Source organism: Schistocerca americana, chromosome 1 (genome assembly GCF_021461395.2).
Source record: "Schistocerca americana isolate TAMUIC-IGC-003095 chromosome 1, iqSchAmer2.1, whole genome shotgun sequence".
Lineage (NCBI taxonomy): Eukaryota > Metazoa > Arthropoda > Insecta > Orthoptera > Acrididae > Schistocerca > Schistocerca americana.
In genome coordinates, this window is record NC_060119.1 from 635823515 (window position 1) to 635839479 (window position 15965).

General features: G+C 42.5%; 1 protein-coding gene across 2 annotated transcripts in view; it reads left to right on the top strand.

Annotated features, from left to right (window-relative positions):
* Positions 1–15965, top strand: part of LOC124625673 (toll-like receptor 1) — a 134320-nt gene that overhangs the window by 41295 nt on the left and 77060 nt on the right. For both annotated transcript variants that reach the window (XM_047149188.1, XM_047149189.1), the window contains exons 4-5: positions 2058–2401; positions 5048–5229. In XM_047149188.1, coding sequence (XP_047005144.1) covers positions 2058–2401; positions 5048–5229 — 526 coding nt within the window. The remainder of the gene's footprint in view (positions 1–2057; positions 2402–5047; positions 5230–15965) is intronic.

The window sequence follows — 15965 nt, forward strand, 5'->3', positions numbered from 1 at the left end:
TGCACCGTTTCTATTTTAGACTACCAGGTAGTTATAATTAAACGCTTCCAATTTTTCACGTTATAACACAGAAACTAATTACCAGCAGAGTACCATCCTTGGTAGCATTAAAGTCCAGAGCGTGGGGTGCATGATTTCCATGCGTCACAGCGCCACAGTCCATATCCAACTGTGGACACCAGGTCCCATGATCAGTCATCGTGATTAATAGTCTCAGACACCTGACCACTCGTAGTGCACTTGTGGATGTGTCAAAATGGTTCAAATGGCTCTGAGCACTATGGGACTCAACTGCTGAGGTACCCTAGAACTTAGAACTAGTTAAACCTAACTAACCTAAGGACATCACAAACATCCATGCCCGAGGCAGGATTCGAACCTGCGACCGTAGCGGTCTTGCAGTTCCAGACTGAAGCGCCTTTAACCGCACGGCCACTTCGGCCGGCGAATGTGTCAACATGAGCTTGGTCAAAAGGAGTAGGGCATTAATGGTGAAGCTCTATTATCAAAACAACAGTAATTCTGCAGCTGCACTTCGAAAATATAGAATACGGAAGGGTCCTCTTTCTCCACCTGTTGTGTGGAGCATTATGAAGAAGTTCGAATCAACTGGAAACCTGGGCGTCGCTCCGGCAAGAAGCCGACGACCAGTTGCACCACAGGTGAGTGATGAAATCGCTGTTGCTATAGCAGACAACGCTGCGCGCAATTTCCGATCGTCAGGCAGTACGAGTGCCCTCTGAGATGGTATCAGTACAAGACCCATATCGTACAGCAGCTTGCACCACAGTACGAGCAACGACGTGTTGATTTCGCTCTCCACTTTCTCGTAAGAACTGAAATTGACGAGGGATGGCCTTGGACCGTCCTATGGACTGACGAAACTCATTTTTCTCTGACAGGTGAGGAGAACACACAGAACTGCCGAGTGTGGGGATCTTAACCTCCAGTCACTGTGAATGAAGTTCCTCTGTATGGCGAATGTGTCACCGTATGGTGTGGCTTCACGGCCCATTCTTTTTTGAACAGGTTGGCGCCCAAGGACCAGCGTTACTGCGATATGCTACGCCAGCACGTCATGCCATCCTACAGGAGACAGACGCATTGAACTCAACAGTTTTCGTGCAAGATGGGACGCCACCACACATCGCTCGTGAAGTTCACTTGCTGCTTCTCCGAAACACATTTGGAAACGTTCGAATTATCAGCCGATCGTTTCCAAATGCTTGGCCGGCACCATCACCTGATCTCACTCCCTCTCCCTGTGATTTCTGGTTGTGGGGGCTTCCTAAATGAGAGGGTTTATTAGGAGAACATTCACACATGTGCTGATCTGAAGCGAAGCTTATCAGGAGAGGTAGCCAGCATAATTACGGTCATGCTTCGTTCTGCTGTGCAGAATGCAGTCCTGGGCTGTCAGACTCTTCTGGGCACTGATGGGCGCCATATTGAGCCCCTTTTGTAGTAGTAATGGTACTGGTAAGTAATGGTATGGTGTGCCGTAACAGCACAATAAAATTAGTTCAATTGAATTGATTCTGCAATATTTCTCTTCCCCATGTCCTTTACATTAATGCTACCAAGTCTGGTATTCGTACGGTAATTAGTTTCCGTGTTATAACGTGTTAAATAGGGAAAGTTTAATTACAACCACACGGTAATTCAGATAGCTGTCGCTAGAAAAGCATAGAAATATGTAGTATGCACTAGATGCCCATCCTTCGTAAACGTACGAACTATCAAAATGTGTGGTTCTGTACACCATTGCTTTTAGAATCATCTGAACTGTGCTCTTAATGGACATTTTGGACATGAGTTCAATAATATGAGACACCTGTTTAAACTAAATGTCAGACGTTAATCATTGCTCTTGTTAACAGCATAGAACACTGTGTTTGGTTTAATGAAAACAATTCAGTAAACAGAAGTGGATGTAGTGTTATCCGATTTATCATAGCCCACTAGTATAATCACTAACCTAGCTCATACATTTTAGGGTTTTGCTCGAATAGCACCATTAAGTGTTTTACAGATGTCTCCGATGCTGTGCACAACAGGAAGGACCTGCGGTCGGAGTGCGTGGACAAGGTCTTGTTTCTGAAGGAAATTAAACGAGGGACGTTTAAACTAGATTTCAACGGTGACCATTTCTGGAGCTTCCTGAAGAGACGCTTTGTCGAAAACCTCGGCGCCGAGTTGACGCAGCTGTCGATAACCAAATCCGATCGGCTGTCCCTCGTCCCGCTCCAGTTCATTACGCGGGTGCTGTCCCCGGAGCTGCGCATGAAGGAGCTGACGGCCGCCGGGATGCCTCTGGGCGAGGTGCGCGAGCCGCTGGTCGCCATGCCAACGCTGCAAGTGCTCCGGCTGCCCGGGGACGGCATCACTAAACTCGGTGCAGGTAAGGCTCACGTCTCGTCGTCCGCACAGTAAATCATACCTGCTTACAGTGTCTGTGCTTACACAGTGTCTGCGTCTTCGTATTTCAATGTCCTTCAGACATATGTGCGTGTTTCAAGGAACTGACGCAGTTCTGACCGTGGTAAATATCACGAAATGGATTTGCATTCCTGAATCAGGGATTGACCTCAGCTGTTTGCTACACATGAAAATTTGTGCCTGGCCGGGACTCGAACCCGGATATGCTGCTCATCGCGAGAGGACGCCTTAACCATTTTGTCTATCCGAGTTCACCTCCAGGACAGCTCCAAACATCCACATCTCACAGGGAATCCACGACCCGTATACTCGCACAGTTCGTGACTCCTGTACAAGGAGTGACAAATGTTTTTACCGTCATTTTAGTCCGTCGAGGCTTGGATACATTGTGGATAGTTACAATGTCTACGTTTATCAGCGTCTGTATCTCCAGATTACAATGTCGATGCATGTCTGCCGGCCGGAGTGGCCGTGCGGTTCTAGGCGCTACAGTCCGGAACCGAGCGACCACTACGGTCGCAGGTCCGAATCCTGCCTCGGGCATGGATGTCTGTGATGTCCTTCGGTTAGTTAGGTTTAATTAATTCTAAGTTCTAGGCGACTGATGACCTCAGAAGTTAAGTCGCCTAGTGCTCAGAGCCATTTGATTTTTGATGCCTGTCTGAAGGAAGACACACTGTTCTAGATTCTGTGACAAATGGAAGTTTGGATCGGTCCTGGAGCGCACTCGGACAGCCCAAGTCGTTATGGTGATTGCTCGCGATAATTTTCGTATGTCGCCAGCAGCTGACGTCAATCGAGATTTACGAAGTGCGAATACATTTCGGAAACCCTACAGTAAACTTTCAGAAAACTCTTTGTAATAAGGTAACGGCGGGGTAAACTTCACATGGCATTTTCTTACAATGTTCACATCAAAGGAGTCAACTTCTCTAGCCGGAACATTTGGAAGATATGACTGCAGCCTACATATTGAAGGTTCATTGTGCCTAATGTTCTCTTTGAGGAGTGATAACCTAAATGTTAATGTAATTGCTTTGAGCCAGCGCCGTCTTCTACATATAGTGTACATCTAAATTCTCTTTACAGATTTCCCTTTGCAGAATTTGAGAACATGTGCTTTACACCAAAACAAGGAAAATAAGACTCGTAAACATGAGCTCTAAAATGCATACCTTAAGTGCTAAGAGGACTTCTTCTTCTCTACTGGGAAACTCATTCTGCTATTGAATAAGTGCTCATAGCTATTAAGCCCTTTCTACTGAACATATTTTCCTGTTTTGTCTATACTACCTCCTCCCAAAATATGGAAATTGAAGAGCTTGCAGTAGAAGAAATGTGTGATACAGTATAGAAGATGAAGGTATGCAGTTTAGAGCCCATGTTTACTAGACATTTTTATCTTGCTTTCCTTGAAGTCCGTAAAAGGAATTTAGTTACACCCTGTATAAACGTACTTTTTTGTACTTCCTTTACATTATAACTTAAGTGCGGTTTGTTCCCAAAGATCGCTCTAAAACAAAAACAATGTGCATAAAAAACGTAAGGCGTAAATTATATCAGCACTGTGAAAAGACGTAACAACTTGCTACTCATTTGCGCATCACTACCATCAACGGTAATATTGTTGTGTTACACATAATATGTATAATCAATTATTAAATAATAAATCCCCAAAATAAAGATTATAGATCTCGAAAAGAATAGAGAACAAACTTAATGAACAAATAGAAAACAAATACACGGCCTAAGTAATATGTATTTCAATACAACGTATAGGTGGTTATGTTTTCGAGTATGACTGCCATAAGTACTCTCAATTAAATATGCTACACAACTTGCGTAATTGTAGGGATTGCACTGTAAATATCGATGTACGCAGACCGCATGTACTGTCTTCGTTTCAACTTATAAACATTCATCAGTGGCATACTGGAAAATTTGTAGAGTGCATGCACACAAAATGTTGGAACCAGACTGTATGTAATGAAGAGCGATTAACAGTGCCTGGTACATTTTATTTTTGACACAGTAACACAGTTTATTATTTGACAATAGATCACACTGTACAACTACATCGTACTTAAGTATTTAGTCATATGTGTAACACCGTCAGTCCTATTACTTTAACTGTACCTTTATTTTCAGAGACTTACGATAGATTTTATGCTGTGTGACGTCGTAAGATTAATATTGACATGCAAATTGTTATAAATGTCTTATGCGAGTACGTGACATCTTATTAAGCGACTTTTCGTAGATGTGCATCCCAGATAGCGCTATACTGGCGTATATCTGGGATGCCCTCCAACGTGCTGTCCACCCCTGCGTAATCTTACGTCTTTATGAACAACTCTGCAGGATTCAGGGTGTAAATTTCCTCCAGCACTATTTCAGACGTTAGACGAATCCACGTCTTGTTGCGACATCTCTGCGTGTTCGCGGGGGCCCTACAGGATATGAGCCAGGTGTACCAGAGTATTTCAATGAGTTTAATTTTGTTTTTATCTGCTGTGGTCAGTGGGTCCAATCTACGCGTACCTCTGTGTTACAGATATTTTTAAAATATAAATGCGGCCGTGAGCATATTTTTTTGTTGTGTACGCAGCGGCACTGCAGTCTGTGCCCGAACTGAAAGAGTTGGACCTGTCTGCCAACGAGCTGGAAGAGCTGCCGCAGTCGTTACCTGGAGGGCTGGAGATCCTCAACGTCGCCTACAACAGACTATCTGCCCTCACAACGCTTTCCGCCTCCCTCCTCAACCTCAACGTTTCCAACAACAACATCGCGGTGAGTACGCACCCAGTTACAGATATCCTTATTCTGTCGCCCCACTGATCTGTGTGGCAAAACGATAATGCTTTAGTTCAAACATTGAAAAACGTTTCGAAACTGTACGCTACTCACTGGAACACTAGTGCTCATCAGACGTAAGGTTATCCCCTGTAAATTACGCATACGTGGGAGTCGTGCTGTACCATTAAATCGAAGTAGTTGCTACTTAATAGCTATCAGTTGGAAAGACAAATAAATTGACGACAGTGGCCTGTAACTAGAAGTTCGTCCTATGTAGTGTTTTGTATTTGTTAGTCTAGTCAAAGGATGTAACAATTCACTAAATATAGGCCACCATTCCATAAGTTGTGAATTACTCTTAACATGTTACCAACAATGAAACAGAAGAAGACTGCCAGTTGAAGAACTGTTAATTGTAAGGAACACAATGAACCATTTGAAGAAAGAATAACAGAAGACATTTGCGTTTATACACACATTTGATTTATCAGTTTAGTCAGAGGACATTATGGAAGGATTTTATGACTGGAGGTACAATTTTGGAGCCCTAATCCAATGAGTTCCATCAAGTGCCAAAGTTTTTAGAATACCATCGTCTTATACACAGGAAAGGCGGCATGCAGCACATATGGAAATTCTGTACGTGTACCTCGAATCTAATGTGCTTTGCTCGTTTGTCGTGTTAATTTTCTGGTAAAAACTCACTGCAGAATTTTAAAAATAGGAAAGCAGTTCCGATTTTGGATGAGATTCGACATTTAACTTTAGGTTTCTCTATAAGCAGGGCCAGGAAACAAATGCTTGACGTCATCATGCCAAAAACCCTCTCCTAATCCAGACCCTCATTGTAAGCAAACCCTCCTGCACCGAACCCCCTCTTTTGGCCTTTACTTCCACTCCCCTCCTACCTCCTCAGCCCCATACCTCTTTCCTTCATCTATTTCTGGAGGCCAAACAGAGAGCTACTAATCAACTGTGCTACTCACCCAATGACAGCTCAATATTATATTGGCATATCAATTGATACAATCACATTTCCCAGCTCCTACTTGAGTCACGCTGGGTTTGATGTAAAACCTAGTAATGGCCTTACATACCGGGTGATCAAAAAGTCAGTGTAAATTTGAAAACTTAATAAACCACGGAATAATGTAGATAGAGAGGTAAAAATTGACACACATGCCTGGAATGACATGGGGTTTTATTAGAACCAAAAAAAAAGTATTGCTAGACGCGACAATATAGTAGTGATGAAGAGTAGGCTGAAGTTTAAGACATTAGTCAGGAAGAATCAATACGCAAAGAAGTGGGATACGGAAGTACTAAGGAATGACGAGATGCGTTTGAAGTTCTCTAACGCTTTAGATACAGGAATAAGGAATAGCGCAGTAGGCAGTACAGTTTAAGAGGAATGGACATCTCTAAAAAGGGCCATCACAGAAGTTGGGAAGGAAAACATAGGTACAAAGAAGGTAGCTGCGAAGAAACCATGGGTAACAGAAGAAATACTTCAGTTGATTGATGAAAGGAGGAAGTACAAACACGTTCCGGGAAAATCAGGAATACAGAAATACAAGTCGCTGAGAAATGAAATAAATAGGAAGGGCAGGGAAGCTAAGACGAAATGGCTGCAGGAAAAATGTGAAGACATCGAAAAAGATATGATTGTCGGAAGGACAAACTCAGCATACAGGAAAGTCTAAACAACCTTTGGTGACATTAAAAGCAACAGTGCTAACATTAAGAGTGCAACGGAAATTCCACTGTTAAATGCAGAGGAGAGAGCAGATAGGTGGAAAGAATACATTGAAAGCCTCTATGAGGGTGAAGATTTGTCTGATGTGATAGAAGAAGAAACAGGAGTCGATTTAGTAGAGATAGGGGATCCAGTATTAGAATCGGAATTTAAAAGAGCTTTGGAGGACTTACGGTCAAATAAGGCAAAAGGGATAGATAACATTCCATCAGAATTTCTAAAATCGTTGGGGGAAGTGGCAACAAAACGACTATTCACGTTGGTGTGTAGAATATATGAGTCTGGCGATATACCATGTGACTTTCGGAAAAGCATCATCCACACAATTCCGAAGACGGCAAGAGCTGACAAGTGCGAGAATTATCTCACAATCAGCTTAACAGCTCATGCATCGAAGCTGCTTACAAGAATAATATACAGAAGAATGGAAAAGAAAATTGAGAATGTGCTAGGTGACGATCAGTTTGGCTTTAGGAAAAATAAAGGGACGAGAGAGGCAATTCTGACGTTACGACTAATAATGGAAGCAAGGCTAAAGAAAAACCAAGACACTTTCATAGAATTTGTCGATCTGGAAAAAGCGTTCGACAATATAAAATGGTGCAGGCTGTTCGAGATTCTGAAAAAAGTAGGGGTAAGCTTTAGGGAGAGACGGGTCATATACAATATCTACAACAACCAAGAGGGAATAATAAGAGTGGACGATCAAGAACGAAGTGCTCGTATTAAGAAGGGTGTAAGACAAGGCTGTAGCCTTTCGCCCCTACTCTTCAATCTGTGCATCGAGGAAGCAATGGTGGAAATAAAGAAAGGTTCAGGAGTGGGATTAAAATACAAGGTGAAAGGATATCAATGATACGATTCGCTGATGACATTGCTATCCTGAGTGAAAGTGAAGAAGAATTAAATGATCTGCTGAACGGAATGAACAGTCTAATGAGTGCACAGTATGGTTTGAGGGTAAATTGGAGAAAGACGAAGGTAATGAGAAGTAGTAGAAATGAGAACAGCGAGAAACTTAACATCAGGATTGATGGTTACGAAGTCAATGAAGTTAAGGAATTCTGCTACCTAGGCAGTAAAATAACCAATGACGGACGGAGCAAGGAGGACATAAAAAGCAGACTCGCTATGGCAAAAAAGGCATTTCTGGCCAAGAGAAGTCTACTAATATCAAATACCGGCCTTAATTTGAGGAAGAAATTTCTGAGGATGTACGTCTGGAGTACAGCATTATATGGTAGTGAAACATGGACTGTGGGAAAACCGGAACAGAAGAGAATCGAAGCATTTGAGATGTGGTGCTATAGACGAATGTTGAAAATTAGGTGGACTGATAAGGTAAGGAATGAGGAAAGGAATATGTGGAAAACACTGATAAGTAGAAGGGACAGGATGATAGGACATCTGCTAAGACATGAGGGAATGACTTCCATGGTATTAGAGGGAGCTGTGAGGACGCGTGAAAGATCTCTTGGGCGCCTCGTTTGGTGATGACCGTGTGCTCAGCCGCCACTTTCGTCATGCTTGGCCTCCCAGGTCCCCAGACCTCAGTCCGTGCGATTATTGGCTTTGGGGTTACCTGAAGTCGCAAGTGTGTCGTGATCGACCGACATCTCTAGGGATGCTGAAAGACAGCATCCGACGCCAATGCCTCACCATAACTCCGGACATGCTTTACAGTGCTGTTCACAACATTATTCCTCGACTACAGCTATTGTTGAGGAATGATGGTGGACATATTGAGCATTTCCTGTAAAGAACATCATCTTTACTCTGTCTTACTTTGTTATGCTAATTATTGCTATTCTGATCAGATGAAGCGGCATCTGTCGGACATTTTTTGAACTTTTGTATATTTTTGGTCCTAATAAAACCCCGTGTCATGCCAAGCATTTGTGTCAATTTGTACCTCTCTATCTACATTATACCGTGATTTATTCTGTTTTCAAATTTATACTGACTTTTTGATCACCCGGTACTTGTAGTGATACATTAGGACGGTGGACTGTATCTAGGGGCACTTGTGAAGACTTTTTTTGTGTTGGTTTCTATGTTTATCGATTGTAAAATCATGCCACGAGAGACACTGCGGGATTTTTTTCACTATGTTCCATCGAGGCCTGAAAAACCTGTCGGGACGTCGAAATACAGCCAGCTGCATGCACAGCACACTGTTTGTCCTGCTAATCACATATCTCAGCGACGTCCTCTCTGGGTCTGCGATATATGGTAGACACATACACTCTGGAAAGTAGTCACTGGCACTTTGGTCATCAGTAGCTTCCCCGTACCTGAGAGAGGTGATGTTCAGGGATCTTTGACATAGCGAATGAAGTGACTTACAAAACACTTGTAACATCGGTTACTGAGTATTACAAAGCCGTCTGGGATTCTTATCAAGTTAGATTAACGGAACAGATAGAGAATATGCAACAGAAAGCATCACATTGGGTCACGGGATCGTTTCACAAGCATGGTGATCCTACTTAGATTCTCAACAAACTCCAGGAGCAAACGCTAGAGAAAAAGCATTGTGTACTGTGGTGGGAGCTGTGAAATTATGGCCGGCCGGAGTGGCCGAGCTGTTCTAGGCGCCACAATCTGGAACCGCGCTGCTGCTACGGTCGCAGATTCGAATCCTGCCTCGGGCATGGATGTATGTGATGTCCTTAGGTTAGTTAGGTTTAAGTAGTTCTAAGTTCTAGGGGACTGATGACCTCAGAAGTTAAGTCCCATAGTGCGCAGAGCTATTTGAACCATTTTTTGTGAAAGTATGACAGCATACGTGAGAAGATGTGCTGGGCAAGTTATTTTATCCTCCCACATATGTCTCCCAAAATTATCACTAGAAAATTAGGAAAATTATAGTTGATATGGACCGTTATCGACAGTCATTCTTCTCATGTACCATTCACGAAAAGTACAGGGGAGGGGAGAAGTGACAGTGATGTTGTAAGTGCCCTCCATTACACAGCGTACGTTGAGTTCCAGGCAGATACTTTAGAAAATCGGTTTACACCCTATTAATTTTCCCCTCTAGTAAACGCTCAGAATAATGATGGCACAGTCAATAAAATATGAAAAACAGTTAAAATTATTAGCCGCCTTAAAAGGCAGCAGAATGTAGAAACGCGGTAATTAAGCGCCTTCACGACGAGCGGTGTGTTCAAATATAATTTTAAAACAGTTACAATTAGTAGCTCGCCTTACTCGGCAACCAAAGAAAGCAAAATTAAAAAAAAATGGCATTTGATAGTTACTTTTGGAAAAATTTGGAAATTTGTGGTAAGATCTTATGGGACCAAACTGCTGAGTCATCGGTCCCTAAACTGACGCACTGCTTAATCTAACTTACGCTAAGGAAAACATACACACCCGTGCCGAAGAGAGGACTCGAACCTCCTACGGGGGGAGCCACACGGACCGTGACAAGGCACCTCAGACCGCGCGGCAACGCCGAGTGTCTGTGTACAGTGTTCACAGAACCTCACCAAAAAAAAAAAAAAAAAATGGTTCAAATGACTCTGAGCACTATGGGACTTAACATCTGTGGTCATCAGTCCCCTAGAACCTAGAACTACTTAAACCTAACTAACCTAGGGACATCATACACATCCATGCCCGAGGCAGGATTCGAACCTGCGACCGTAGCAGTCGCGCGGTTCCGGACTGAGCGCCTAGAACCGCGAGACCACCGCGGCCGGCGAACCTCATCTCAATGACACTGCATACCGCCAGGAAAATTCCCTAAAAATCTATTAGACGTCTTTCACAGCAAACGCAACTTCCTTGCACCTCTCTCCCAAGAGCTGTTCAGTTAGTTGGGCTAAGTCCCTATAAAGTAGCAGAAGTGCAAGAACTTAAAGCTGATGATACGGTGCACAGGTGTAGGATCTTCGAACGAGTTTTGAAACAAGTGCATGACGATGAAATGAATCCTTACCTCATACTGTTTTCAGACGAAGCTTGGTTCCATTTACGCGGCGGGTATGTTTATTCCCAAAACTGTCGACAATGGAGCGACGACAGACCTATTCAGCTTCGTGAGGAACCGCTTCATGATCAGAAAATAGAAATGTGGTGCGCAGTGAATGGTGACAGAATGATAGGTCCAAAGTTTTTAAATTACACTGTTAACAGTGAAAGATATGTGCGGAACATTTTACAACAGCTTTTTCATGAACTGATTGAAAGAGAACGAAGCTTCGCGTTTCTTCAACAGGATTTGGCAGAGGCTCATACGTCCAGTCTTTCTTTGCACTAAAATCGTGATGTGTTCCATGATAGAGACATTAAAAAAATATACGTCCCACTCGAAGCCCCAGTTTAACCCCGTGTGATTTCTATCTGCGAGGAGTAGTAAAGGATAAACTGTAACAACAAATCCGTATACTTTACAGGAGCTCATGGATAGTATCCGCGAGTTAGTTAATTTCCCAAAGAGAATTACATCGTGAGATGAATAATTTCTTGAGTAGATCATAAATGCGTGGACAACAATAGTGGCCAGTTCTAGCATCCCTTTGCATGACGTGGATGAGTACAAAATTCATTTGCATATATCTCAAATTTTCTGCGGTACTAGACGGGCGACACAGCATCTGATTTACTGGGCACCGTAGTGCTTACTGCCCACCATCTAGTGTGACGTGCGTGCGGTCATCAGACAAATGGAACACCACGTACAATATGAACACAAATAAAATATATTACATACGGACAATGTCCGCTCGCCTCCCACTGCATGCACACTCAAAAAAAAAAAAAAAAAAAAAAAAAAGGTTCAAATGGCTCTGAGCACTGCGAGACTTAACACCTGAGGTCATCAGTCCCCTAGACCTTAGAACTACTTAAACCTAACTAACCTAAGGAGATCACACACATCCATGACCGATGCAGGGTTCGAACCTACGACCATACCGGCCACGCGGTTCCAGACTGTAACGCCTAGAACCGCTCGGTCATCCCGGCCGGCAAACATGAGCGTTTTTCCTCTTCAAGAGATAAGTTTGGTCTACATAGGCTTATGGCCTGAACACATTACTGTGTCACCGTAGTATGAGTGACAGCACTCGTCTTATGCGACGAATTCTTAACATGTTAACAATGGCCACGTTTTTATGAGGCCTATTTATTTTCCTAGGTCCAACTACTCACAAAATTAAAACCACAGTGAAAAATCCTGTAAAGATTTTCGCAGACATGTGTAAAGCGTCTTTAGTATGTCCGCTGATCGCTTGAAATCGCACTTTTCACTTCTGAATGCACAGTGAGCATGTAAATATGTCTAGAACTATAGAGAGTTCCGCCACACGTGTAGAGCGTGCAGTCATTTGATTTCTTCATGTTGAGGGGTTCCGCCTCATTTTACGGAGCCCACATAAGATAACTATTTAATATAACGCGTGACAGCAAAATACGGCAATGGTGCAGGAACTCTGAAGCGGAACGCACAGACATTTATAAAGCGGATGTACAGGGAAGGAACCAGTTCTCTTCGAAGTGATCGGCCAGACACATGTTCTTGAACTTCTGTTGTATCAGTTATTCTGTTATTGTAGCGATGTTCCAAAGTTTTTAAACAGTTATCACTTTTCAGTTTTTATTGTTTAAGCCTGATTGTCAATGTTTAGGCGAGATAAAAATGAGAGAGTGCGAGTACGACATTAACTGATTTTGTATTTTACGCTAAGCCACAAAATTGCTCTCACACGTACACACCTACATCATCTCAGAGGTAATTTGTTCCAGTTCACTCAAAACTATCCTGGATACCAGAAGAAATAATAAATTTTGTTGACTTATTACGCTTTTTATGGAGCAAAAAATTTAGAAGTCCAGTGGGAACACATACCACATATTGCCCACAGAGTGAATTATTATCTTGGGTATTAATAACAGCTTCACCTATATTTAGTCCTTTATTACTGAATCACAGCCGGTTTCCTGGCACTAAAAGCCACATCGTCAGGTGAACATATGATTAAAACATCAGAGCAGAAAAGCTGTAAATATTTTTTCCCAACTTTCGTTGTCCGTCGAAACAATCACCACTGAAAGAGGCAATGTCATAGATTAAAAGCTTTTGACGGACAACAAATGTTGGGTAAAAATATTCCGAGTTTTTCTGCTCTAATGTTTTAATCATATGTTCACCTGAACATGTGGCTTTTAGCTGTGGTTGCCCCACCTACATGGTTGTCTGTAGAGTGAATTACGTTTAGCTTAGAAATGCGTAGTAATGTCCATTGCAACCTTTTATGTTTCTTTTGCTGTTCTCAGAGGGTAAACAGCTCCCTCTCTGGTAACAGGTCGCCCCCTTCACTCTCCGTTTCAGACCTGGGTGGAGCCGCTGACTGGACTGCCCACTGTGGCCAACACTACTTACATTACGTCCTGCAAAGAAACACCGGATTGCTGCATCCACTTCGGCGCCTGTCTACAAACATCTACGCTTACATTTATGTTTAGCAAGCCACCTTATGGTGTGTGGCGGAGGGTACTTCGTATATCATTTCCCACTTCTCCGTTTCAGTCACGAATGGTCTCCGGGAAGTACGATCTTTGGTAAATCTCTGTCTGAGACGGCCGCGGTGGTCTCGCGGTTCTAGGCGCTCAGTCCGGAGCCGCGCGACTGCTACGGTCGCAGGTCGAATCCTGCCTCGGGCATGGATGTGTGTAATGTCCTTAGGTTAGTTAGGTTTAAGTAGTTCTAAGTTCTAGGGGACTGATGACCACAGATGTTAAGTCCCATAGTGCTCAGAGCCATTTGAACCATTTTTTTCTCCGTCTGAGACTGAATGTCCATAATTTTACTTTCATGGTCTTTTTTGACGAATATATGTAGGAGGAGGACACGCGTAGGTTGACTCTTCTAAAAACGTCCGCTCTCGAAAGTTTGACAATAAACCCCACTCTGGTATACAATGCGTATGCCAGTGGAATTAGATGAGGATTTTTGTGATGCAACAGCGTGTATTAAATGATGGTCTTGTGAAACGCTCAGCCCTATTTTGGATTTTATCAGTTTCCTCAATCAGTCTAGTCTAGTATGGATCCGAGAGTGATGAGTAATATCCAGCCATTGATTGAATGAAGATTTTGTTAACTACCTTCGTGGATGGACTACACTTCCTAAGGATTCTCCCAATAAATCTGCCTGGATTCTATCTTAATTGTGATTAGTTTTATGTGACCATTTGACTTTAAGTCGCTCCTTGAACGTACCCCTGGGTGTTTAAAGTATATGACTGATTCCAGTGATTGTTCTGCAATCGCGTAATCATACTATAAGAGGCCTTTCTCCCTTTTCAGCCGCAGTGTACCAAGAAGGAGTTGTGCGACCAAAGTTGGTACGCGTGTTTCTATATCCGAAAGATGATATCTAGTCAGATTTTATCAGTCGCATCATGAGAGTTGCGCTAGAAGCGCCACGATCAGGATGCAAATCAGTCATGCTTTAAATACGCGCTGTAATGGTCGTGAGCGCTAGTTACCGTTGGACGTACTGAGCTGTAACCTCCCCCTTCCTAATCGGCCTACTGGATTGCGATATTAGTGACCGTGATGGCGTATGCCTAGTGAAATTTTACAATGAGTAAGGCTGTTAGTTGGAGGAAAGTATACAACAGACTCTTCTGAAGGAAGAATCTATTGTAAAGTTAATGTAAACACTAAAAATAATTTTGGAATTGTTGGAATATAGTGCAATCTCTCACGAACCACACACAGGGAAAAGTGACCACTTAATATTTTTAATGCAAAAATACAGATAACACAAAAAATACTGATTAGCAAAAAAGGGATAATGAAACGGTCGCCAGACCACTAAGGCATTGAATCTCCAGAATCTTAATAAAGGGAATTGCAAAGAAAATTAAGCAAATAATCACTGGCGTGGCAATGGAAGGATGTCACGCTTTCCTACAACACAAGAGTTCATGAGAAAATAAGTGAATCAGAAAGCACTGAGTTGGCAGTTACTTAACCTGAAATACTAAACTTTGAAAGCAAAATTAAATGAGGTTACTGGTTAAATGTATGACTGGCTGTAACTGAAATTTCGTTACGTAAAAACATAACTTTCAGTTTCCTCAGAGTAACGTAATGAAAAATTTGAAAAAGGACAAGAAATTAACTTTTAAACATTGAGAGACTGAATTGAATTTACTTTGAACGAACGAGTAACTGAATTTACTTTTAACATAAGAGCAATAAAGTACTTACCAAGCCAGCAAAAGTCACTCACTAAGCTAAGTACAAAATAAATGAAATTGCGCGTTCTTAATTTGTGCTGTATCTCCAGTTATTAGTTTCACCAGTGAAATTTTACGTTACTTTAAATGAATGAAGTTATTACTCAAAACTGTAAATTAGGTAAGTCTGTTATGCAGTTACTGAGGTAGAAAGCGAAGACTGAAACTGATCATTATCAAAAAAACAAAACTGGCAGTAAATAGTTAATCAGTTTTCATATTTTTACGACACTCGGTGATTGCATGGAAAGGAAATGGACGCTGATTGGTAAGAATGTCAGAGGACAACGACAACACAGATTCCCTACAAGTTTTAGCTATTGTAAGTTATTATTCAAGAAAATTTTTATAATTTGTGAAGGAAATGTGACTGGGTAATGCTTGTACAATATTAGCGATACTCTGTCAGTTAACAGTAGCAGTGCGGACGATGAAGAATGTAGCCGACGACAATGCTGAACTGCTGCTGTTTCTGCTGCTCGTTGAGAACCACGAGTCGTCTCCAGAGCCACGGCTAGTTACAGGACAGGCAACAGTTATAACTGCAGCTTCCTCCGCCTGTCCACCTCTACCGTGCTCTCGGTACTCGGGGGTTAACGAATTAGATGCGTCAACACTGGCGCGATCATAGCTGCACACCGCGTCTGCGGGCGCGGCCAACAGACACTTCTGCACTCTCTCATGACTCAAGCTGCTCTGCTTCCTCTCTGCTCGTA